Below are 27,314 nucleotides of genomic sequence, written 5' to 3'. Positions count from 1 at the left end.
ATCAGAAAATCTACAAACAACAAATGCTGGAGAGTGTTAGAGAAAAGGGTACCCTCTTGCATTGTTGGTGGGAATGTAAATTGATACAGCCACTATGGGGAAGAGTATGGAGGTTCCTTAAAAAACTATAAATAGAGTTATCATATTACCCAGCAATCCCACTACTGGGCATATACCCTGAGAAAACCGTAATTTAAAAAGAAACATGCCCCCCAATGTTCACTGCAGCACTATTTACAATAGCCAGGTCAGGGAAAGCAACCTAAATGCCCATCGACAGATGAATGGATAAAGATGTGGTACATATATACAATGGAAGAATACTCAGCCAAAAAAAGGAACGAAACTGGGTCATTTGTAGAGACATGGATGGATCCAGAGACTGTCATACAGAGTGAAGTAAGTTAGAAAGAGAAAAACAAATATGATATATTAATGCATATATGTGGAACCTAGAAAAATGGTACAGATGAACTAGTTTGCAGGGCAGAAATAGAGACACAGATGTAGGGAACAAACGCATGGACACCAAGCGGGGAAAGTGGCGGTAGGGGGTGGTGGTGGTGGTGTGATGAAATAGGAGATTGGGATTGACATATATATACTAATATGTATAAAATGGATAACTAATAAGAACCTGCTGTATACAAAAATAAATAAAATTCAAAAATTGAAGAAACAAAATTTAAAAAGAAATAAAATTTAAAAAAAGAAATGAAGGAAACGATAGCAAAGAGCAATAAAACTAAAAGCTGGTTCTCTGAGAAGATAAACAAAATTGATAAACCATTACCAGACTCATGAAGAAAAAAAGGGAGAAGATTTAAATCAATAGAATTAGAAGTGAAAAAGAAGTAACAACTGACACTGCAGAAATTCAAAGGATCATGAGAGATACTATAAGCAAATATATGCCAATAAAATGGACGACCTGGAAGAAACGGACAAATTTTTAGAAAAGCACAACCCTCAGAGACTGAACCAGGAAAAAATAGAAAATATAAACAGACCAATCACAAGCACTGAAATTGATACTGTGATTAAAAATCTTCCAACAAACAAAAGCCCAGGACCAGATGGCTTCACAGGCAAATTCTATCAAACATTTAGAGAAGAGCTAATACCTATCCTTCTCAAACTCTTCCAAAATATAGCAGAGGGAGGAAAATTTCCAAACTCATTCTACAAGGCCCCACCATCACCCTGATGCCAAAACCAAAGATGTCACAAAGAAAGAAAACAACAGGCCAATGTCACTGCTGAACACAGATGCAAAAATCCTCAACAAAACACCAGCAAACAGAATCCAACAGCACATTAAAAGGATCATACACCATGATCAAGTGGGGTTTATCCCAGGAATGCAAGGATTCTTCAATATACACAAATCAATCAATGTAGTAAACCATATTCACCAAATGAAGGAGAAAAACCATATGATCATCTCAATAGATGGAGGAAAAGCTTTCGACAAAATTCAACACCCATTTATGATAAAAACTCTCCAGAAAGTAGGCATAGAGGGAACTTTCCTCAACAAAATTTAAGGCCATAAATGACAAACCCACAGCCAACATTGGTCTCAATGGTGAAAAAATGAAACCATGTCCTCTAGATCAGAAACAAGACACAGTTGTCCACTCTCACCACTATTATTCAACACAGTTTTGGAATTTTTAGCCACAGCAGTCAGAGAAGAAAAAGAATTAAAAGGAATCTAAATCAGAAAAGAAGAAGTAAAACTGTCACTGTTTGTAGATGACATGATACTATACATAGAGAATCCTACAGATGCTACCAGAAAACTACTACAGCTAATCAATGAATTTGGTAAAGTTGCAGCATACAAAGTTAATGCACAGAAATCCCTTGCATTCTTATACACTAAAGATGAAAAATCTGAAAGTGAAATTAAAGAAACACTCCCATTTACCATTGCAACAAAAAGAATAAAATACCTAGGAATAAACCTACCAAGGGAGACCAAAGACCTGTATGCAGAAAACTATAAGACAGTGATGAAAGAAATTAAAGATGATACAAATAGATAGAGAGATATACCATGTTCTTGGATTGGAAGAAGTAACATTGTGAAAATGAATATACTACCAAAGCAATCTACAGATTCAATGTAATCCCTATCAAACTACCAATGGCATTTTTCACAGAACTAGAACAAAAAATTTCACAGTTTGTATGGAAATACAAAAGACCCCGAATAGCCAAAGCAATCTTGAGAAAGAAAAACAGAGCTGGAAGCATCAGGATACCGGACTTCAGACTATATTACAAAGCTACAGTAATCAAGAAAGTATGGTACTGGCACAAAAACCGAAATATAGATCAATGGTACAGTATAGAAAGCCCAGAGATTAACCCACACACATATGGTCACCTTATTTTTGATAAAGGAGGCAAGAATATAAAATGGAGAAAAGACAGCCTCTTCAAAAAGTGGTGCTGGGAAAACTGGACAGCTACATGTAAAAGAATGAAATTAGAACACTCCCTAGCACCATACACAAAAATAAAATAAAAATGGATTAAAGACCTAAATGTAAGGTCAGACACTATCAAAGTCTTAGAGGAAAACATAGGCAGACCACTCTATGACATAAATCACAGCAAGATCCTTTTTGACCCACCTCCTAGAGAAATGGAAATAAAAACAAAAATAAACAAATGGGACCCAATAAAACTTAAAAGCTTTTGCACAGCAAAGGAAACCATAAACAAGATGAAAACACAACCCTCAGAATGGCAGAAAATATTTGCAAATTAAGCAACTGACAAAGGAATAATCTCCAAAATTTACAAGCATCTCATGCAGCTCAATATGAAAAAAAACAAACAACCAAATCTAAAAATGGGCAGAAGACCTAAATAGACATTTCTCCAAAGCAGATATACAGATTGCCAACAAACATATGAAAGGATGCTCAACATCACTAATCATTAGAGAAATGCAAATCAAAACTACAGTGAGGTATCTCCTCACACCAGTGAGAATGGTCATCATCAAAAAATCTACAAACAATTAATACTGGAGAGGGTGTGGAGAAAAGGGAACCCTTCTGCACTGTTAGCGGGAATGTAAATTCATACAGCCACTATGGAGAACAGTATGAAGGTTCCTTAAAAAACTAAAAATAGAATTACCATATGACCCAGCAATCCCAATACTGGGCATATACCCTGAGAAAACCATAATTCAAAAAGAGTCATGTACCACCATGTTCATTGCAGCTCTATTTACAATAGCCAGGACATGGAAGCAACCTAAGTGTCCATCAACAGTTGAATGGATAAAGAAGATGTGGCACATATATACAATGGAATGTTACTCAGCCATAAAAAGAAACAGAATTGAGTTATTTGTAGTAAGGTGGATGGACCTAGAGACTCTCATACAGAGTGAAGTAAGTCAGAAAGAGAAAAATAAATATCGTATGCTTACACACATATATGGAATCTAAAAAAGAATAATGGTTCTGAAGAACCTAGGGGCAGGACAGGAATAAAGATGTGGATGTAGAGAATGGACTTGAGGACATTGAGAGGGTGAAGGGTAAGCTGGGACGAAGTGAGAGAGTGGCAAATGTAAAACCAACAGCTAGTGGGAAGCAGCTGCATAGCACAGGGAGATCGGCTCACTGCTTTGTGACCACCTAGAGGGGTGGGATAGTGAGGGTGGGAGGGAGACGCAAGAGGGAGGAGATATGGGGATATATGTATATGTATAGCTGATTCACTTTGTTATAAAGCAGAAACTAACACACCATTGTAAAGCAATTATACTCGAATAAAGATGTTTAAAAAATAATAATAAATAAATAAATAAAACCAAAAAGGCTATTCATGTAACCCTTGGTTTGCAAGGGTGCTGTTCTCAGCACATTATACTAACTTCTCTAATTCTCACAACATTCCGGTGAGGAAGATGCTAGTGTTATTTTGCTTTGTTTCCAGATAAGGAACCTGAGGCAGAAAGAGGATGCCTAGCTTTTCCAGGGAGACAGAGATGATGAACAGCCAGTCCCAGGAGGCACCTGTGACAGCCACCCTTCCCTGACTCAAAACATCCCCCCATTTGCTCGTCCTAAAATAACAACACAGACTGACTCAGTCTGCAGACAGTTCAGTCAAAATTATTGCAAGCATGAAACACAAAACGAGGTAGGAAAATACAGAGCCAAGTCTATATCATCATTCGTATGATTATAAAATAAATCAAATGTAAAAAGTAATTATTGAAATATAAGATATATAATATTAAAAAGTATATGATAAAAAGAAATATGCTGGATCTAAGTAGCCATTTTACATAAACAGCAATGAAAAGAACTCCCCAAATTATCAAAACTGTCTTTCGAAAAAGTGGAAAACCTGAATCAACCATGGGGAAAACTTTAAAAACTGTCAGGAGAGAAACAAAAAAGTGGGGGACGTTTATGGAAAAGGAGGGTCTATCAAAGTCTCACAGAAGAAATTATTCCTGTGGTTTTTCAACACAAAATTAGAGGCAATGCCTCCTGACTTGTGTTTTACCAACCTTCAATGACCTGGAAACCAAAACCCAATGAAATTAAAAATTTGCATATCAAATCCAGCAGTCTTAAAAGACAAATACTATTATTAAAGCAAATGACAGTGTTTTAAATAATTTTCATTGCACCATACCTAGGAAAATCAAGGGATAGACTATTATGTCATGACAAAAATTTGCCCAAACCACAGCTGAGTTTTATCCAGAACATCTTTATAGTGAGTCATTTAAGGCTGTTGCTCTTTTTAGCATAGTAGCTGTTTCTACTGAACATAAATAAGTAGTCACTTCTACTACTAACTAAACAATAACTAAGATCTGTTGAGCTCTTCCTATAAAGAAATATATAGCATAAAGCAGATTCTGTTTCAAAGAAGTTAGAATCTGAGGGATAATAAAACTTACAAATATGAAACAATTTCACATAAAATACAAGACCTTATAGAATGACATTGTATCAGTACTTGGAAGTTCTATTCTGTATTCCTGAATTCGAGGATATCTTAGAGCACATATGAAGTACATATGGGACATAAGAATGGTTGCCAGATAAAGTATAAGTGACTCTATTTGAATTTCAGATAAGCAACCAATAACTGCTTGATACAAGTATGTCCCAAATACTGCCTGTAAATAAAAATATTTTTATTTGTGATATACCTATAATAAAAAATATATTCATTGTTTATTTGAAATTGAAAGTTAATTGGGCATCTTGTATTTTATTGTTAAAATTTCAACCCTACCATGTGATTATCTACATTTTCAATGCCGGTTTCATTATTGTCTTATTCTAATTACTATATGTCTAAATCATGAAAAAGTTTTACATTTTATGGATATGCCAGGCCCCTCTTAATAGCTATTTTTCCCAATTTTTGTTATTATAAGTAACGCTGAAATAAACATTCTTATTATATATATAATTGCATAAATATTCCCCACACCTATTAGCGCTTTTCTTCTTACTCCCCCCCCAGTTTTATTGAGATATAATTGATATATAACCATTAGGTGTCTTTTGATTTTGCTTGTGGTATATGCAAAGAGAAATTTTGTTTACATTTTATGTGGTCAAGTTTATCAATCATTTCCTTTATGACTTTGGGGTTTTGTTTTATGTTTAGAAAGAACTTCCCCACATAAAGTAAATTTCTATGAAAAAAAATGTATGAAGCAGTGTTGCAACTGCTAACATTTGCGAGGGCTTCTTACCTTGTCTATTAAATACATCACAGCGCTGAGCTGTTCATCTGTGTTCTCCGTTGCCACTTTCACACTGATGCTGTGGAGCACCCTGTTGAGAATGTCATCATCCAGGGGCTGCTGCAGCTGATCCGCAAGCCCCCAAAAGGCCTGAGAAGCCGCGTCAGAGACAAGAGTGATGTTAGCAGTCCCATACACTTTATCAATTCTGGCACCACCTTTTGGGTCAAAAAGCACAATCTGGAAGCGTTTAGGAAATGGATTTAAAGACCCTGTCTCTGGTGTTAGGATGACATCCAATATGGTGTTTCTCTGGCCAGGTTCAAAGATCAACATGCCTTCAGTTCTCACAAAGTCTTTCCCAGAAATAGCTGGAGATATGAGAGTACGACCAGTTGTCTCAGCACTCCTTAACTCCTAGAAATTAAACAACACCACTTAAGTGAAACTATAAACCTCTGATCTAGTCCTAAACAAATTTTATTTCTCCTAAACAATCTGATGGGCCACAACAATGTTACTATTAAAACGGGAGGTTTTATACTTTTTCTAATTTCCTAAAACAAATTAGAGAGATAAATACACATCATACAGTGATGAGATCAGGAAAGACAGATGCCTTAGAATAGATCAAGAAAGAGAATTAGAAAAGAAATGTCACTACTGCCTCACAGAATTTCTCCAATTGTGAGCTTACTAACAATTTGAAGATATTCAGAGGCATATATGCCCAGGGGTCAGATCATGTATGTCCATCATACAAAGTATGGCAGGAAGACACTGGAAGATTCCAGCAGGAGAGAGACACACTTTATTTCATATTTTCATGAGTATTCTGGCTCTTGTGGATAGTTAGGCTGTAGAAGGGGATGAGGATGGAAGCAGGAAGAAGAGGTAGAACGTTTTTACATTAGTTCCTGCAAAAAAAAAAAAAAAAAAAAAAAAACGAAACAAACGGTAGTTTAGGTTGTATAAGTAGAAAGAGTAAGAAGTACTCAGACTGGGAATATATTTTGAATGTAGAGTCAGCAGGACTTTCTGATTAATTCAGTGCTGGATGGAGAGGCAAGGAGAACTCCTGGCTGTGTGCCTGAATGAAAGGCAGTAAACTGGGGGAAAATAGTGCTAAGGGAGAAATCAAGAGTTATGTATTATATGTACTAAGCCTGAGATGCCTTTTAGACAATTCAAATGAAGATGTCAGGTAAGAGCAATCAGATATATGAGTCTGGATCCAGGGCAGTGAGGAGGGTAGTGATAAAAATTCAGGAGTTCTCATTTTATAGATGATGTTTAAAGAAAACAGGTATGGATGGTCTAGCCTAGAGAGTAAGTCTAGGTGGACCCCAATATTTATTGGTCAGGAAAAACAACACAGGCAACAGGAAGGAGCTGCCAGAGAGAAAAGGTTAAGAGTAGGAAAGTGTGGTGCTCCAGAGGCCCAAAGGAGAGCACACATCCAGAAGGAGGAAGTGATCAAGTGTTACAAAAAGTGAAAAATCAATGAAGAAAAAGGGTTTTCAAGAGCCTCTGCAGCATAATGATAGGGAAAAAAAGCCTTGCTGAAGGAAAAAACACAAAAGTCTATTGGCCTCAGAATGGAGAAATGAAACTATCCACTGGAATACCATATAACAGGAAAAATGAAAGAACTATACACATTAGCACACATATTTCTCAAAAACACTGTTGAGCAAAAAAAGCACACCATAAGACAATACAACTGGAAGAATCTCATCTGCATAATTTCCAAAACAGGTAAACCTAAACAGCATATGGTATGTGGTAAAACTATAAATAAAAACAAGGTAATAATTCATCACGTAATATAGGGTAGAGGTTATCTGCAAGATGGGGAGAGGTTATTCTGCAAAGGAAACAGCAGGATGGCATCAGAGAAGAGGTCATGGCAGCTAAGATTCTGATTAAGTTGGATTTCTTAAGGTAGGTGGTGATGATTTTATTACTATAAACTGCACATATACATTCTGTTCACTATTTTCTGGTAGAAGTTATTTCACAATTCAGACATTTAAAGGAAATGGAACAATCAAAATGTTCTTGTGTTTATAAAATACATATAACAAACACAAACAAGAAGCACTATGCAATTGAAAAGCAACAACGAAAATCAATACAGAAATAGCCTTTGATAGAATAAGCAATGTGAGAATAAGAAGGAAAGGCATATTCTTTCTTGAACTTGTAGGGCTTTGGTCTAGTACACATAGATACAAATGAAATATCTGGAATTGGTTTTCAAATTTGGCTTAGCTATAGGCCTATTTAATTTAAAGATAACTGGAATGAGTGATATTTTCATTATCTCAAATCCTTATATCCCTTAACTTTAGATCACAAATATGTAGATATAAGGGAACTTATGTACCACATAGTATTTATGTACCAGGAATGCTGACCTACTGAAGCGTAGGTATGCTACAGCTATTGTTTTACCTACATTATTAAAATCTGTTTAAAGTAAAAGCAAAATTAATATCACTGTAACAGAATAGCAACTTGGTCCATAATTATTTTCTCATCCTTGTCAGCTACTGGAAACTAGAATTGTATGACTTTCTCTTCTAACAAGGTGCCTAGCATTGAGAGAGAAAATGCAGGGGCAATGAAGCAACAGGAAAATAAAATCATACCAGAGAGGTAAAACTTTTATTTCTAATTTTTTAAATGAAACTTTTTATTTTGAGATAATTATAGATTCACATGCAGTTATAAGAAATAATAAAGAGTGGTCTCCTGTGCCCTTTACCCAACATCCCTCGCTGGTAACATCTTGCATTATTATAATATATCACAAGGATATGGACGTTGATAGAGTCAAGATACATTTTCATCACCAGAGATCCTCTATGTTGATTTTTATAGTGTTATAAAAATGCTATGAGTTACATGCTAGTGACAGCATGTATTTTGCAAGGAATCATTTGTGGATAATCTAGAAAGAATATAAATAAATATGATAAGAGATATTGGCATTCACACTCTTATATTGGCATTTTCATCTCCCCTTTCAACTGAGTGTGTGAACTAAAGTATGCCTCAAATCTTTTTATCCCTTCTTCCCGTCTTCCACTCTACAAAGTAGTGAGCATATGATGATATATATTTCATGGGAGAAGAAAGAAGCACAATTTTTTTTCTCATTTCTCTTACGATATTAAATGCTTAAAAGAAAAAAAAAAGCCAAAATCTCCATGAATCAAAGTACTTCTTTTCATGTTCGTACTATTTCAACGTTATTTAGGATGGAGTTGATTTCTAGAGTCTCATATGATATAGAGTGTCTTCTCACCTGCCAAGCTGTAGACTTTGTCATAAAGACAACTTTTCTTCCTGGCAAGCTTCCAGGACAGCTCACTACCCACAGCTCCAGTCTTAACCTCCTATCCCTGACTCACATGATTGCTACAGCAAACTGGCTGCACAAATGTTGTATTTTATATACACAGAATGTTCTATGTGTTTGAGCCACTCAACAACCAAAGACATACTAAACAGCACTTTGTATAAAAAAACAGAAAACAACTTTGATACCTTGAGGCCTAAAGTGTCATCAGCTTTGAAATCTTGAAACCGGGGAAATGGTAGCACTGTCCGGAATGGTAGTTTCCAAATTGTGGGGTTTTGGGAGTTATATGAGTCAAGGGGAAATAAGAGAGGGCTAAGGTGGGCAAGCTCCAACCTCTACAATCATGCTTGAAGAAAAGTAGATGCACACTTTTGCTTTAATATGTTAGAGTTTTGCTCCTAAAACAAAGTTTAAAACATAATGTTCGGAAGGTATAGCATGTTGTGTGGACCAGCCCCAGGCTCTAGTTGCTTAGCGTTTCGTAGCATTACTCTTCTGAATCCCTGGATACCCACCTGCTCCTTCTCTTTCACTTGATGTCACCTAATATGATGGATGTGAAAAGTGGCTGTGAGACCTCATGAACTCATGGATTTAAAGAAACATAAAGATCAGTTACTGTTTGAAGTCCTGAAGAAGATTTTCAACTAGTTCAGGTAAAAATCAGAACAAAGACCCATACTTTTTGTTTCTGGTCTTATACAGTTTCATTCTGAAGAAATTTCAACTCTCTACAGATTTTATAGAACAGATTTATGTAAGACGCTTTGCACTGTATAATCAACTTTTCCAAAAGTAAAAAAAGACAAAAGACTATCATTTTAAAACATGATCTAAGTGAAAAAAATCGAACTGTTTCAAGGATAAAGCTTAATGTAATAAACATAATGTGAATTATGATGGTAATTCAGAAAATAATACATCAATTCTTCTCTGTTTCATTATACATGCTACAGTTAAAGAAGAAAACCTTACTGTGTGATAATACATACTGCATGCTTACCTGGGTGCTGAAGTTAACAGACATCATTAGTCCTGTCCCAGAGTCTCTGGCCACCTGCAGACTGATTAGAGTGGCCTTCTTATGAGCCACCGGCAGCCGAGAACCCACAGAAAAATACACGAGACTTAGAGGTTTATCACTCTGTAATAATTTAATCTGTGCAAATCTGGCACTATTGTTTATGGCTGCTCCAGCAGTTACTTCATACAGTTCCACAAAAAACTGCATTCCAACTTGACGTATCTGACAATGAGATAAAAGGAAAAAAAAAAAAAAGGATGATTACTAATAGATTTCTATTTTAAGATAATTCTGATATTAAGAAATAGTATTATTCACATACATTATTACAGAAATAAGTATACATATAGAGATACATTCTGTATAATTACAGAATTAAGTTCTTATGTTAGATTACCATGAGATTATTTTTGGTCTTTCTTTAATACCTTTACTCTCTCTGGGTGAGCTTCTTACTAGAAAATCAATGTCAGGAAGCAATCTATGCATACTTCAATAAGCAAAAGGATACATAAGATATATTCGTACAATGAAATGTTACCTAGTAGTTAAAAAAAATGAACTATTTCAATATTTTTCAACATGGGTGGGTCCAAAATCATGATAATGAGTAACAAATCAAGTTGCATAATGATATGTATGGCATGCTACAATAAATGTAAAATTTTAAATTACATAAAGCTTACTACAATTTGTTAATGGATACATATTTATTTAAAGAGTAAAAAGGAAAATAAGACACCATGATGGTAGTTATCTCAGGTGGACGGGTGGCAATGCGGGTAGGGCAGGGTGTGGAATTGAAAAAACATGGGATAGGAGTGAAAGGGAGCTTCAGTTTTGTAAGGTTTTATTTTTAAAGGGTTTTACATAAATATGACCAAATATTGATGAGTTAATTTAGTGATTTTATGTATTTTTCAAAATTTCCCTAAATTCTGTATCAAGAAATCTAAATTTAGTCTGTTGGTTACAGTTTGCTCATGTTTTACCTTGGTTCTTTCTCAACAATCTCAAATAATGTTTCAAAGCCTGAATTCAATTCTATAACATACTGTCAATCACCTGTTTTTACTTACTTGCTCTTACACAATAATCTGAAAATCTTAGCAGCATTTTTAGCTTCCTAGCATAACTCCAAGAGCTAAGCTGAAGCATTTTCAACTGCATGTATCATTGTCTAATTTGTTATAATGCATCATTTTTATTTATCAGCAAGGACCTTATTCATCATTTGTTTTGTGATCATTTTAATGAGAATCATTATGTCATGAAGCAATACAACAAATTCTTTAGTATTATTCAAAATGAGTTGCTTCTTAGTAGCACAATAAGTGAACTTAATCTCTTTTTATTGTCTAAAGAAATATATTTAGTTTTCCTGTGGTATATATTATGCTTTACTTTTGCTGATCAACTCTCAGTAAATATTGAAATGAAGGTAAATGCACTCTTCCCGCTTTTGAGAAACTAAACTTGGCAAATACAATAAACTGAAGCACTAGAAAAGTATGGGTAACTATATTCAATAACTATTATTCCCTAATGGCCAATGAGCTTGAACTCACAATAGTTTCATTTAACTAAGGATTTCAATATTACATTCCAACATACTCCTGTCTTTGTTTTTCAGCATAATATTTCTTCTCATTGTGATGATGATTAAAACATTACTTATAACTACTTTGAGTCAAAAGAATATGTTATAATCTAAGTAAGGAACCACGCAAATTGAACAGTGTGCAGATGGGTGCCAACACATAATTAGAAGAGACAAAAGGAATCTTCCAGTCTTACAACAAAATACTCTCTTCAAACAATATGCCTGAAGTGTATTGGGAAAGCAAAACTCACAGATCATTATCTGAACCTCTCTGGACCTAAATATGACTGGAGACCTCACAAGAACTCAAGTTCCTTTCCTAGTTAGGGCAGCAGCATTCCAGGATGATGTTTTGCCCAACTAGTATAAAATAATTTTTCCTGGGCCCAGACCTGCTCAGAAGCAAACAAAATAATAATGAAATAATGTCTTACTTAAATACTTTTAAAAAATATTTGCAACAAATGTTTAGACAATCTGTTTGGTTTAAACAGATTTTGTGGGCTAAGAAATGCATCCTAAGTTAATTAACTATGACCTTTATACATTTTGCTAATACAGAACCATAAGACAGAACCACAGAACAGTAAGATACCCAGCAGAGAAAGGGTAAATGGACTGGAATTCAAAAGATGAGTTCTAATCTTTGCCAAGTAATTGACCTGGGGAAAGTTACTCAAATTCTTTATAACTTGAAAATGAAAATTTTGAATAACTATAGGGACGATAATTAGAGATATGATAGAGTAGAAAAACTTTCAGTTGAGCGTCTTTAGGAGAAACCACCATCAATCACTGGCGTAACTCTACAGATGAAAGTGTGCATTGTGTTTGCTGTGTTGTTTTGTTGTCACTCCCCTGCCACCAGGATTGATGTGGCTACTACTCAAGTCACTGAATCACCTCGGGCTCTGTTCCCATCCATTCGGAATAATAGTAACCCTCCCTTGTGAAGGGCCAACTCCTTGCCAAGAACCGTGTGAAAAAACCTCTTAGTCATTATCTCATTTAATCTAACAGCCCTATTATTAACTCAACCAAGTCTGGGAAGCTCAGGAAGGCTAAGCAACTTGTCTAATGTTACCCATTCATTGCGGCGCGCGGGCTTCTCATTGCGGTGGCTTCTCTTGTTGCGGAGCATGGGCTCTAGGCGCACTGGCTTCAGTAGTTTTGGCTCATGGGCTCAGTAGCTGTGGTGCACGGGCTCTAGAGCTCAGGCTCAGTAGTTGTGGCGCACGGGCTTAGTTGCTCCGCGGCATGTGGGATCTTCCTGGACCAGGGCTTGAACCCGTATCCCCTGCACTGGCAGGTGGATTCTCAACCACTGTGCCACCAGGGAAGCCCCTTAAAAACTTTTAAAAAGAAAATTCTTGGAATTTCCCAAGTTTAAAAAAAAATCAGCGGGAACTCAATATTTTAAAAAACATATTTTCTAGCTCTGTCACTACCAAGATGGCTCACAGAAGCATCTTTGTCAACCATGACCTCTCATGCCTATCTCCAGAACATACACTCAGATCTCTGAAACTCTTTTTGATGAAAGAAATCAAGTTCTTAGACAACAGTCGATTGGATGTCTTAGAGCAGGAAAAATCAAGATGGCTCTAGAACACAGGTTATTGCTATAAAGCAAATAAGCATCCAGAGATTTTTAAAGCAATATGAAAAGACAAAAGACTAGCTTAATAGATCTTTCAGTGTCCATGACATGACTATTTGAGTAGCAAAAAGAAAAGCATTTAGTAAGCAATTAAAATTAGTTGAATTTGAATCTATAATGGTACTTAAAGGAGAAAAGTTATTGTAATGTATTAAAAAATGGTTAAAATGAAAAATGTGAGTATAATAGTGTGTACCTAATATTTTATTAAGTTTAATGTGTAGGAGAATGTTAACATATCAAGACAGTTATATCTTTTATTCAGTATATATTCATTTATTAAGGAATGATAAACATTCTTCTCTTTGTATGTTAGTAAAGAGTTAATAAAAGATGTTAATAAAACAATTATTCCTAGAAAAAGTAAGAATTGCACCAAAAATAGGAATAAATTATTAGGACCTGTGAAACACATACAAATGAAGATGAAAACAAGTAAGAAGTTAAAGAGTACTGTTGGTCACCCAGAAGTTGAAAGATGATGCAATTGTATGTTTGTCTGAATACGACAGAACAGATGAACTGCAGAGATGCACTAAGATCACAGATTTGTTATCTCATTTCTTATGAGGTAAAGCCTCTAGGTTGCCTTCTTAAAAATTAACAAGATATTAACAAGGCAGGTCTACCTTTCCAATACCACTAATAGACCAGCTCCATGTTCAACAGTGACAGGGCAATGGTTAAGTTAAAGCTGGCACTGCAAAATTTAAAGAACAAATCATTCTGAGGAAAACACATGGTGTTGAAAAAATTAATTTGTAAAGCATGAACTTAAAAAAAAAATGTTGATCTCACAAGTCAAGTCATAAAATGAACCCCAATCAGATGACCAGCAATTCGCATTTGAAACAGCTTCAGAGAAGCACCAGGACCTGTGGTCCTAGCAAAGAACAAAGAGCTCTTGATAACCAAGAGCATGTAACCTTAAGTGATCTGGGACGATTATTCTTTCTCTTCTGGAACCAATACAATTACTACAGTTCTGGGAAGGTATGAAAATATGTATCATTGTAATCTTAGAGAAGATCAATATAACTGTTTCAGTAATTCTCAGAAAGTGAAAAAACAGGTAGAGAAAAAAATGAATAAAGAGTTAAATCTACAGGACTGCTATTTAGAATGAGTTTAAATATAGCTATACATCTGGAAATAACTTTATTTGTGCAATGCTTTTTCTGCTGTTTGAAGTGTTTGGCATGTACAAAGAAATCATGATACTTTTGAACATTCATAATATTATGGCTAGTTTTTGTATAAATACTTGAGTTTAATAAATTAAGTAGTAGACAAAGAACAAATACTACTGAGTGCTCCTTAGGCATTAAAGTATCATGAAATAGTCATTTAAAAAAGCCACACATGATTACTAAATGACTAAAGCTCTGTTAGGTCATCAGTGACCGATACCGTTTGAATAATGGAGGTTCCTTTAGAAAGAGGGGGGAACACCTGGCTCCTGGGTGCCATGTGCAACATGAACCAATAGAAATGTATCCAAAGGCTCATCAAGCATGGCCTCGGTGCTTCTTCAGTGGGTCAGAACTGAACTCTCTAGAGAACGAGAGAACTTTCATTCTGGATGAAATCTATGGATATAACACGATGTGACCAAATCTATCAATATGATAAAAGCAAAACACTAAACATTCAGAGTAATCAGAGATATTACTCTGGCTGAAAATGACTCAAGGGATCATTCACACAATGAGCAGGTGGGCCAGGAAGAATCATGGAAATGACAAGAAACAGAACAGAGAAAACTGATGAGCTGTTTTTTTTAGCACTGAGATTCAAGCTTTTTTTTATTACTGACTTACAACATTGTGTAAGTCTTAAGTGCACAAGTGATAAGATTATTTACAAAAATTCATAATGTAATAAATTCTAAGTGTGACATCTATTGCTCATCTAAGAGATTTAGACATTACGGCTACGCGAGACACAAAGAATCTCCACATAAGCAATGTGTAAGTTTCAACAAAGTGGCTTTAGAATGATTAATTGTAAAGAAATATAATCAGAATTTGCCAGTACTGTGTCTCATAGTGTCTTACCTTCCCTGGTTTGGGCTCAATGGTGATAAAGCACTTTGTTTGACCTGCTGTACAGATTGTGGTCCCTGACACAGACAGAAATTCATCTCTCAGGTTCACACCATCTTTTTGGAGCACAGCAGCTGTTTTGTTAAACGTGATTCGCCAAAAGATCTTGACATCTTCAAAGGCTCTAGGAACAAAGCAAAACCTATGCAAATGCAGTCACAGAGTGCATTATTCCTGTAGCTAATGCAGAATGTGTTATCACTGTGCCTGAGTGTACCTCTACATCCAAAGCAGAGCACTTACTCTCCCACTGATAATGTCAAAAATAACCAATTCTCCCCACTACAGTTAAGAAATTAAGGCCAGAGTTTACATGGCATTTCTTTAACCACATTTTATTCAGTACTAATTAAGTATTTATTGAACTATGATTCCTGATGCTATGTACCAGAAATATGAAAATAAAAATTATAGAGAACTTTTGCCTTCAACTAAGTGTTCCTCATTTGTCTTTTAACAAGAATCCTTCTAAAGGAAAAACACTACTGCCAAAATGGTTGTTACTATAAAAATAAAGGGCAAGAGATGACTTACATTTTCAGAGAATATTCAGTCCCAAAATGGAAAAGGTAATACAAATACATGTACATGTGTGCATACCAAGTGCATGTACATGATGAACACTCATGTACACTATACTGTACTAAGTTGCAAGCAAAACGAAGGTAATCCAAGTCTCCCTAACAGTAAATGGTTGTGTATTCAGAGTGATCAGAGAAGAGTAAATACGATAAAGTGATGACTTACATAATCTAACATCTGTATGGTACTTTATAAAGTACAAAATGTTAAGGCAGCCCCAAGTTATGTTCATAAACCAAGTGTGTTAAACCACAGATTAGGAACTACAGCATCTGAACACTGACATGCCAAATTCCACCCTACCTTCTTCTACCAACATTTCATCCTGCCTCTACCATTTTATGAATTCAAATTAGATACACAGGATGTTACTTCTTCCACATATATATAAACATACCTGTTTGGCTGCCTTGTGACAACAAGATGCAGTCTGCTCATCTCAGCTCCTTCACTCAACTCCAGTACACTCTGGGACTCCTCACTGAATCCTATGATGCCATTGTGAAGATCACTCCCTGAAAAGAAAAATAGAAGATTATAATATACTTAAGACTTTAAACGATCTCCAATGCTTCACTAATCTTTCCAGCTCAGATGGTATAAAACTGAGACATTCAAAAGTGAATGGGGTGGGCGGGAGCTACAACATTTAATGATCTTTACTAAAAACAGACTAGAATCAAAATGATCACATCAAGGTAGCTGACACTTTGAGAACAGAAGATGAAAAGGAAAAAAACATCAAATCCTGCTTCCCATAATGACAACATGCTCATCTCTCTCTGATGAGGCTCTACTTTTTATTTCATAGTCCTTGATACTACTGTTTAAAATCAGTGCATCCTGACAGAATATAAGTTCTTCTCAGAAGCAACTGTTTTATTTACTGCTGTATCCCTGGTACCAAAACAGTGTTTAATAAATATTTAGTGAATACATGAACTCCATCTGACTGTTTACTTTTCTATAAGAGAGTTGACCCGAAAGACCATTTATGTTTCACATTTGGTTATTTTCCCCAGAGAAAAACAGAACTATTAAGGAACTCTTGAGAACCTCTGAGTAAAAGAAACTCCTCTGAGCAACTCTTGAGGTTACAGGCAGCATCATTCTACAAAATTGTGTTTAAACTGGAACAAACCTAGGGCCCACACTACACTGAAATAGTCACTCCAAATCCTTGCCAAAAGGTAAACTAGCTTCTCAGACCAGAGAAATACCAATAAACAGTTCCTGCTGCTTTCTATTTCTCAATGACTCAGTTTTGCAAAGTGATCCTAAAAGCAATGATCCAAATCAATCAGCCTCAAAAACCATTCGTACCCCTCACCCTGAAACCTGACTCCTGAGATTCCAAGTAGACAGAACTTCTGTAAGGAAACAGAAAACCACTGAACTGTCCCGAAAGGGGAAAGCTGGTGGTTACCAGCCCATATTTTGCAGGTCTGAAGTGTGAGCAAATGTGGAGCCCATGGCTTAGGGACGTGGAGGTGATGGACGACTTTTATCCTGGTGCCTCATGTGTGTTTTGTCTCAGCCAGATGCCCATCCTCATCCTCACCAATTAATCACTACAATTGCTTCTTAGCCCTGCGTCAGAACCAGACCTCAACTTTTTTTGCTTCAGCAGCAACTGTTTTCTTGTCACTTTTAATGGGAATTTGGTCTCTCAGTTAATAATAGATTATAAGCTTCCCACAGGCAGAACCTTCGTTTTCTTTTTCAATGCAATAGCAACTAGCATGGTTCTAATGAGTATAATACTTCCCTTGCCACATCTACAATAATGAGGTTGATGTCAAATTTCTAGTAAGATGAATCAAAACTTCTAATGTGCCAATGATCAAAAACAAAACAAAATAAACTATTTTCCCCTGATTTATCTTGAAAGTTTGTTCTAAAATCTAAATGTGAGATTATGAAGATTAAAGGTAAGACAAATAAAAATAAGAGGAATCAGCAAAATTAATGATAGAGTTAAAACAGAAATACTATGTTAAAATAAAAAGCCAGGTGAGGAGGGACTTCCCTGGTGGCACAGTGGTTAAGAGTCCACCTGCCAATGCAAGGGACACAGGCTCGATCCCTGGCCCGGGAAGATCCCACATGCCGTGGAGCAACTAAGCCAGTGTGCCACAACTACTGAACCCACACACCGCAACTACTGAAGCCCACACGCCTAGAGCCCGTGCTCTGCAACAAGAGAAGTCACCTCAATGAGAAGCCCATGCACCGCCATGAAGAGTAGCCCCTGCTCGCCACAACTAGAGAAAGCCCACAGCAACGAAGACCCAATGCAGCCAAAAAAATAAAATAAAATAAAGTAAAATAAAATATTTTTTTTTAAAAAGCCAGGTGAGGAGAAAATGATAGGAACATTCACAGACAGAGTAAGGGAACTTAGGGTACACGACATGCAAAAGTGCTGGTGAATTACATCATGTGACACTAAGAGGAGCCAATCATTTGCCAAGTATGTATGATGCCATGTGTTAGGTAGGGAAGTTCTCATTAGAGAACTTCATCGAGGCTCAACTGAGTGACTGGTAAGTTAGGCTCAGAGCTGATAAATGGGAATTTGCCTGGTGAGTTAGGCTCAGAGCTGATGCATGGGTAGGCACTGGTACGCCATATTGATATAGTATCAGCACGCCATATTGGTATGCGTTGGTATGCCAAACTGAACTGAGGAGCACTTCCATTCCAGTTGGAATACAGCTGCTGTCTTGAGCCCCCAGAGAACCTTCTGTCACCAGCCTAACCAGTATGAGATCTCCCTGTGATCCAGTAACTAATGGGGTAATGTTTGGGACAGCAAAAAGCCTCCAGCAACCATTGTGATTGGTCTGTGCCTCTGTCAAACTAATTGCTAAATACTTTGTCAGCTCTGGTCTTATTCAAATAAATGTAATAAAATATCTATTTCATGGAATGGGGGAGGAGGCTGTTGAGTGCCAAAACAATTTTAATAGAAATATATAGATGGCATTAAGCTAATGTGAATCAAAATCAGTAAGTAATTTGGAGAACAGAATTTGACTTTACAATATTCAATAAACTGAAGGAATAGGAATAAATGACAGTTCTAATTGGTGTAAATTTGCAGGGTAGCATAAATGAGATGATGCTGGGTATAAAAGTTACACGATTGTAAAATTATGACTGAATTATAACTGAATGGCTAAAATAAATAAAATTCTAGGAAGCACCAAATCCTAAAAGGGGATCATAAACATGTTTATTCTAAATATTTCCTTTTATAAAAAACAAAGCATAAACACTAAATGATTTATTAATTCCTCAATTAATGGTTGAGCTGGGTCAAAATATAGGCTTCATAACTTTTAATTTTCTTTTTACTATGTTTTACCATAGTGTTATCTGAAACTCTAAAACACTGTGTAAAACTCATAACTGTTTGTATGAAAGAGTGGAGTAGGTAAGAATCATGAGACAGCCTTGTCAATACTCTAATTACAGTAAGGTACTGACAAGCTGAGCTAAGCCACTTAAAGAAATATAGTATGATTTCAGAGGAAAACTGCAAATTATCACCAAAAAATTTTATAACATGCATGAGGAACTCTATATATGCACACACCTCCCCAATAGTCCAAAACTTGTATAAACTGCACTGGTTCAAAAGCAGAACAAAAGGAAACAGTTTTAATATATTTCCAACAGATATAAAGAATTTTCTGACAATGAAATCTTAGACTCTGGGATAGATTAATGAAAGTGGTTGGGAAATTCAGAATGAGGTTTCAAAACAGGACAGGCAATCATGTTTGGGTGATTAAATATATTTCAGAAGAAGTACATGAACTTAAGTATTTTTAAGGTTTTCCCTTTATTGTGAAAGTACAGATTTATAAATTGTGTAATTGTTTAGCTGGCTCTGAGCTAAGTGACATTTACAGTCCATTAAACTCTAGCCTGGCACCTCCGAACAACATCATGAGTTTATATTATGGGTTCATGCCATAGGAAAACAAAATTTTAATGATTCACTATGGGTGAGTCAAGTAATTCCCCTTCTTAAATTAAAGATAGAATGATCTTATTACAAATTCTGTATCACAAAAGTACATTTTTAACTCCATCACTCCAAATATATACCTGTAATGATGATCATGGCAAAAGCTGCAAACCCACTGTCATCCTTTCCCTTCACAATCTGTGCTCCCCCTTGTGGGTCTGTGAGAAACACGTAGAAGAATTCTTGCCCCTCAGGCTCATCATCATCCAAAATTTGAACAAATACTTTACGTTCTCTTTCTCCATCTACAAATGTAAGGATAAGAGTTTGCTCTTCAAAATCTTCTTCTTCAGTTGCCCATCTTAGGTTGGAAATCCCATGGATGTCAGGAAAGGGCAATGCATTTGGTTCCTTCTGAGCAGATCTTTCACCAAAAGTCTTAACTGTTACACTGACATCGCCAGTAGACCCACCAGTTCTTCGGACAAGAACTTCTGCAGCGTTAAACGTGCCATTCTTCATTTCTTCTTCGACATAAACAACAGATGGCCCAAGACTAAATGTTCCATGAGGGGAAACATCTGCAGTTACAGTGAGCACATCAGGCTTCTCAGACATAGCAGACGTACCAGTCGCAACCACTTCGGCAGTTATCTTGGTTGTGTCAGGGTGTGTGGTAGAGGAGTCAGTTTTTAGAGGAAGAGCTGTGTCCGTTGCTATAGCCACAGTTGTCTTGGGGAAAGAAACATCCATTCCTGCCAGGTCATCATTATCCAATATTGTGATCACTGCCACACTGAAATCTAGATTCAGGCGAGGTCTCTGATTAGCATCAAATTTTTGTGATCCTTTAATTTCTACTGAAGTTAGATTAATGTAAAAAATTTCTTCTATCTCAGGAAGCTCATCATCAATAATAGTTATTTCAAAATCAACCTCAGCATGGAATTTTTGGAAAAGCAGCCCCCCATTCTGAACAGGCTCAAAGTCTTCCAGGGGCTTTGCCATTCCTGCAGTTGTCTGATAGGAAACTTCAATAAGATCCCCATGGAACCCAAACAGTCTTTGTACATGTAATCTGATCATCTGTGTATCCTCTGACACTATGATATTTCTTGAACTAGGGGAAAATTGAAAGACTCCCATTGGTTCAATTTCAGCAACGGTGAGACCTGATCTGGAAAAAAAATTTAAACCATGAGAGAACTGATGAAAAACAGGAATACCACTATAGAGATTCATCTTTCACACACTTAAGATACTGCTCATGAGGACATCTTAAAAATGACATGCCCTTTCAAATTCCATAAAACCCTATTTACTTATTGATGAATATACCAGAGCACAAGAAAGATAAGAACAGGAGCTGCACAGGTGATAGGACCTAACAAGGTCTATATATATATATATATATATATATATATATGTATATGTATATATATGGAGAGAGGAGGCGGGCAATGCCTGGCCTAGGGTAAGCACTATAAAACTGTTAGCCTGAATCACTTTGCTGTACAGTAGAAATTAACACAACATTCTAAATCAACTATACTTCAATAAAATAAATTTAAAAATAAGAAATAAAAAAAACTGTTAGCTATTATTGTTATTGTTAAAGGTATGTGAATTTTTTAAGCTAAAATACGTTGTGTCCAAACACTTTTTGAATGGCATATGTATAATCAAAAGCCATATTGGATTCCAACCAATATCTCCTATACATAAATATGTATACAAACACACTTGAACACACACTGGTTTTGCCCACACATTTTTCCCAGTTTCCAAATAAGTAAACTAAAGAACAGAAAGATCAAGTAACTTTCCCAAAGTCACACAGAAAGTAAGTGACACAGCCAGGATTAAACCCAGGGTCTGGCTCTAAGATCAGTCCTCTGTTGTTCTGATCAAATCCATCTCACGTATGAGAAAAGTCAATTGCTTTTGACCAGGACATATTTATCTGCAAATATACTGATATAAATTAAACTCAAAAGAACTACTAGTTCAAGTCACATTATTATCCTACTGTGATTTCTTATTCTTATTCTTTATCTCTTGGAGAAATCAGGTATTTTTGGCTACCTTTCAGAAGACAGTTTCCTTTAAAAATAGTGGCTTTGCCATTTTAAGTTAGACTCCTGTGGCTTTCAGTCTCTTGGCTCCTGGATTGAAGGGGAATCAGAATTTCCTTTCCTCCTGAATTCAGCAACTTGAACCCCAACTCAGCAGCTCATAGGACTGTTCTTGAAATAACGCTGTTCACCCAACCAAAACCATGGAAAGCTGCCAGACCCAGGTTGGAATTCTCCCTGTAGAAGGAGTATTTTAAACCATGTGTGTCCCTGAATAAATGCATTTTCAAAAAAAAAAAAAAAAAAAGGTGGCTTTGCCATCATGGTTCTTTTTGGAGGTGTCACCTCAGGCCAACATTCTTGAGTGAGAGGTCATGAGAAACGCTCTTCAAGCAAGCAGTGGGTGGTGGCATCTTTGGCAATGCAGGCCATATATTGCTCTACACTAAAACTGTTTTCGCCTCTGCTTCAAGGAGAGAGATCCTTGTGTCTTTTTTTTGTTTCAACAGGTAAATTCCAGCTTATTCCTCAGAGACTTTCTTGGCTGAAAATCAAGTTGGTCTTACCGAAGCTGAGCCCCACCAGGGGCACTGCTCTGCACTCCTGAGAGGTGAATGACAAAGGCCTCTGGCCGACCAGGGCTAGGAAATGTCCACAGCAAGACTCTTTTACTTTCTTCTCCATGGGAAAATGAAAGACTCCCTGACAGGGAACATGAAAAGGGAAGCTGGGTTTCATTTCTGAGTTCTTAAATTGGGATTCAACTCTTAAAAATAGAGTGAAATCTTTCCTTTTCCAAAATTCTATGACAGTCTACAAAAGGTAAAACATTTAAAAAGTCAGTGGGGGAGGGAGTGTAAATAGAGGAAGCTCCGTAGACCACACACACCTTGCCTTTAATCATGCCTCCTTTACAAGGTAGAGGTCAAACCACCTAACTTTTGCACCTCACTGATCCTCACAGAGCTTATGGTATAACTAAAAATAAAGTAGATGAAATAACAGCTGCTCAACTGTCAGAAATATTCAGATGAACATGTAAATGGATATAAAGGTGTGTCTTTTTTGATTATCGTATGGGCCACATTAGGTTTTTAGAACTAACTCCTCAGGTATAAACAGAGTAGTCTGCTTAGTGACCATTATTTCCAGGTGAGGTATGAAGTTTTCCATTTGAACGAATAAAGTTCCTCTCATTCTCACCAAGCAGCCTGTGAAATTCTGATCACTTAAATCTGAGAGGACTGTATTAGGAGGCAAATAGCTCACTGTCCAGAGTAAAGAGGATTCAGGAAAATTAGTGGCCAATTACACATTTCCATGTTCTATAGGGAAAATCCTAGAAAAGCCACAACTCACCCACTTTGGGGGTCATATTGCCAACAACAATGAATTCGGGGATTTTTAACCCAGGAACATATCCAGCCGCCCAGGAAACCTTGAGAGAGCCATACGTGCCTCTCCTAGAAATCACAACTTGGCTTGTTCCAGCGGTGATGTCCAGGAGTGGAAAAGCAGTAGACTCAAATCCAACCTGAGGAAAAACATGCTTAGAACATTTTATTTCTCTCTAAAGGTTCTTGTTTTCTGAAGAGTGGGTTAAAAGTCAACTTTCTCTTTGTTTACACAGTATATTTCCTGTTCTAAAATATAGTCAATTAAAGAGTAGTAGTTAAGAAATGACATGTGAAATTTGAAAATTTATTCTATTTTATAATGCTGATTATAGTTTACAGCTTTATTTTTTTATCAAAATGTAAACCCCTGAATTAACCATATCTAAAAATATAATGGTAATTATGGTTAAATGAAAGGAAAGATTAAACATGGCATTTTAATATGATTTGTTGACGGGTCTTTATAGAACCTAATTTGTCTAGAACTGAAATCTGACTTCTTTCTAAGGTATAATAATAAATTCTTTATTTATAAAGTGAGTACCATGAACTAGATTTTCTATTAAGGTTCTTTTCAGCTCTTTGATTCAATACAGTATCTTTTTTTTGAGGATCAGAAACCCTCAAAGATTTTTTTAAAATAACAATCTTTTTCATCCACACCAAGTAAGATCTGGTTTTCAGGGCAACCTTCCCAGGGTACCCTGGGATTCATAGATGAAATAAGTTCTGGTCAAAGAATAAGAATAAAACCAGATTCCTGGATTCACATTGTTATTTAGACAACTCAGTTTACCTCTTTGGTCCCAATATCTATACATTTGGAATACCATAGAATCAACAGTTCTATATTAAGACTCATTCTCCCCATTTTAAATTGGAATGGAGAGGAGCAGAAAGTGTGAGAGGGGCCACAGGACAGCTTCTGAAGCCACAGAAAAGAAAAACCAACAACTTCAATTTGACACCCGCCTAGATTCCTTATTACAGTGAGGCTTCTGGTTAGCAACTGCCAAAATCTTTGGCATATCTGAGCTCATGCTTGCCAAATGGCTAGAGGCTGTTTGAAAGTGTCCTAGGCACATCACACACACACACACACCCCCCACATACAAATACTGGTAAGGAGTACAGAGGATACACCAAGGACAGGAATACTCCATGACTGGCCCTGATCTGGCCCTTTGATGTGACATAATGTTGTGACAACATGCATGGAGAAGGAGAAGAAAATAGTTTACTACACCAAACAAAGGATTCAGGTTGAAAGGAATCTTTGTTATTAACAACCTGTGAACAAAAAGAAGGTAACAAAATGTCAAAGCATTAAATTCTATACCCTCTTTCCTTCTTGAAAAGAGGAGGTGCAGAAAGAAGACAATTCCTCTCAGTTAATTTTAATGCTGGTGGATTCCACTTTAGGGAGCAAAGCAAATTCATTCCCTGGGGAGAAGCAGCCTAGGTGGGAGTAACTGGAGAGCATCCCCTTAATGGCCAGAGACCCTGTTACACAAGCTGGTGGCCAGATCTGCCCACACTCCTGCCCCTCCTGCACAGATTCCACATCCTGGTCAAGGAACTGAAGGAACTCCCACCTGAAGGAGTAGGATGCATGCTTATCCCTTATTATGGTTTATAAAATACACACATTACCGTAGCCAGAGACAGGAGCCCTGTCTTGTTCCTATATTGACAGAATTGGCCTACACAGGAAGCAAAGCCCTCAAGGTATTCTTTGTTCTCATGTGAATTTATAAAGTGATTAGGGAACAATCTTCCCTAAAATGAATTCAGGTAGAAGGTTCAAATACTTAGGTGCACCACTAGCATTAACCTATATCAGTACAAACTTGCCACAGTGAAAAGAGCCCCACAAGTTAAATATTTACAATCTTAGTAAATGAGAAAGTCTGAAATATGAACTGAGGTTTCATTCTAATTTTAATTATTTAGCATAAAATATCTCAATGTTAAATATTCATTTTCAAGAAAAAACCTGAAGTTTTGACTCTAGGTGACTGTTATTTTAAAAACTCTAGGACTTCCCTGATGGCGCAGTGGTTAAGAATGCGCCTGCCAAGGCAGGGGACATGAGTTCGAGCCCTGGTCTGGGAAGATCCCACATGCCACAGAGCAACTAAGCCCATGCGCCACAACTACTGAGTCTGTGCTCTAGAGCTCGTAAGCCACAACTACTGAAGCTCCAGCGCCTAGAGCCCGCACACCGCAACGAAGAGCAGCCCCCCTCGCCGCAGCTAGAGAAAGCCCGCGTGCAACAATGAAGACCCAATGCAGCCAAAAATTAATTAATTAATTTAAAAATTCGACACCTTACATTCTACAAGACAGAAACTTTCTAAAACTCCAGAAAGGAGATATAGTTTTCTATCTAATGTTGAAAACTGACAAATTATTTTCATATAGTGTATCCACAGTGTCTACTTTGATATTCATAGGATTACTTAGATTTAAGGAAATAGTGAATCTTAAGAAATTCTAAGAATCTTAGTCCTTCCTATAAGAGCTGCCCTCTAGTGGTTCCGGGGTAGTACCACACCCAGGGCCAATTACCTGAGAATTGGCAGCTTTCTCAGGGACTGGAAGGACAGCAGATTTTGCTTCCTGGAGAATTCTTGGCATGCCATAGAAACTTCCACCAACAAGCATCACAGTCACCAGTTGCAAGGTGAAATTAGAGCCCAGGGGTAGGAAGACCTATATACAAACAGTATCAATGACTTTTTTAATAGTAAAAAATAATTTTCAAAGAAAAATACTGACAATTGAAATGAGTCATTAGCATTTCCTCCTTTTGTATCAGTTTCATCAGTATATGCCCTTTCCCCCATGTTACAAAACAAAGCACCAGCAGGAAGACTTTGACGCTAACACTGAGAGCCATACAGTATTAAAAAAAAACACAAATCTGCAAATACTCTCTGTGTGCCCAAATGACCTGAAGAATGATGAGAATCTCAGAAGTAGTATTAGTGATAGAATCACGTGCACAGGAATGGAAAGAGCTCACTGGTGAACAGTGTCAGCTCCTAAAACCAGCAAAACTCACTTTCTCCCTTTTCATTGTGTAGAAACTAAGAACTCTAATGACAGCTACTTAAAACAGATAATGATTTAGGTGTACTGATTATTTGAATACTTGGGACAAATAAAGACTACTAACACCATTTATTAGACTACCAATTTTCAAAGTTTTAGAATCCAACAAAATAGGGAAATCCTGAATTTAAAACCTGGTATTACTTTAAAAGATTTTTTAACACTTATTGATATAATACATTTTTCCACAGAAACCTTGTTACTGATAATGGATAAGCCCCCGTAACCTGGAATATTACTAACAACTCTGTACATCTTTATTGAATGTACAAATAACTATTTCTATGAAGTCTGTCCTTCTTTTAAATGTAATGTACTTAAAACACAAAACACACTCTGAAATGTGTAAAATATGTACTATAGTGGTTTCAAATGTGCAACATGAGGGGAACAGATGTTTTATTCATTCAATCAACCTTCATCTTTTCCAAATCACATTCACTGAACATGAAGCATAGATCAAGTGCTGAGGAAACAGAAATAAATCATGGTGTCCTGACTTCAATCATGTGCCTCCCTCCTCTCCTTGAAGGGTGTACCCCTTCCCCATGCAGTTCACTGGCTGGGCAGCTAAGGATTTTTTTGTCCCGATTTCCTAAAGAATGAACGGCCAGATGTCAGCTCAAAGCTCCCAGGCATTTGTGCCTTCC

The 27,314-nt window shown here is 36.6% G+C and overlaps 1 protein-coding gene across 1 annotated transcript in view; it reads right to left on the bottom strand.

Annotated features, from left to right (window-relative positions):
* The window catches only part of ADGRV1 (adhesion G protein-coupled receptor V1), a 567,434-nt gene that overhangs the window by 315,923 nt on the left and 224,197 nt on the right, over positions 1 to 27,314 (bottom strand). Inside the window, exons 71-78 of the mRNA XM_067731218.1 lie at positions 26,119 to 26,262; positions 23,510 to 23,684; positions 22,717 to 22,852; positions 20,216 to 21,252; positions 16,494 to 16,611; positions 15,467 to 15,638; positions 10,126 to 10,368; positions 5,762 to 6,169 (exon numbers count right to left, since the gene is read on the bottom strand). Of these exons, the coding sequence (XP_067587319.1) occupies positions 5,762 to 6,169; positions 10,126 to 10,368; positions 15,467 to 15,638; positions 16,494 to 16,611; positions 20,216 to 21,252; positions 22,717 to 22,852; positions 23,510 to 23,684; positions 26,119 to 26,262 (2,433 nt within the window). The remainder of the gene's footprint in view (positions 1 to 5,761; positions 6,170 to 10,125; positions 10,369 to 15,466; positions 15,639 to 16,493; positions 16,612 to 20,215; positions 21,253 to 22,716; positions 22,853 to 23,509; positions 23,685 to 26,118; positions 26,263 to 27,314) is intronic.

This window comes from Pseudorca crassidens, chromosome 3, assembly GCF_039906515.1.
Source record: "Pseudorca crassidens isolate mPseCra1 chromosome 3, mPseCra1.hap1, whole genome shotgun sequence".
Classification (NCBI taxonomy): Eukaryota; Metazoa; Chordata; class Mammalia; order Artiodactyla; family Delphinidae; genus Pseudorca; species Pseudorca crassidens.
This window is presented reverse-complemented; position numbering and strand designations above follow the sequence as displayed.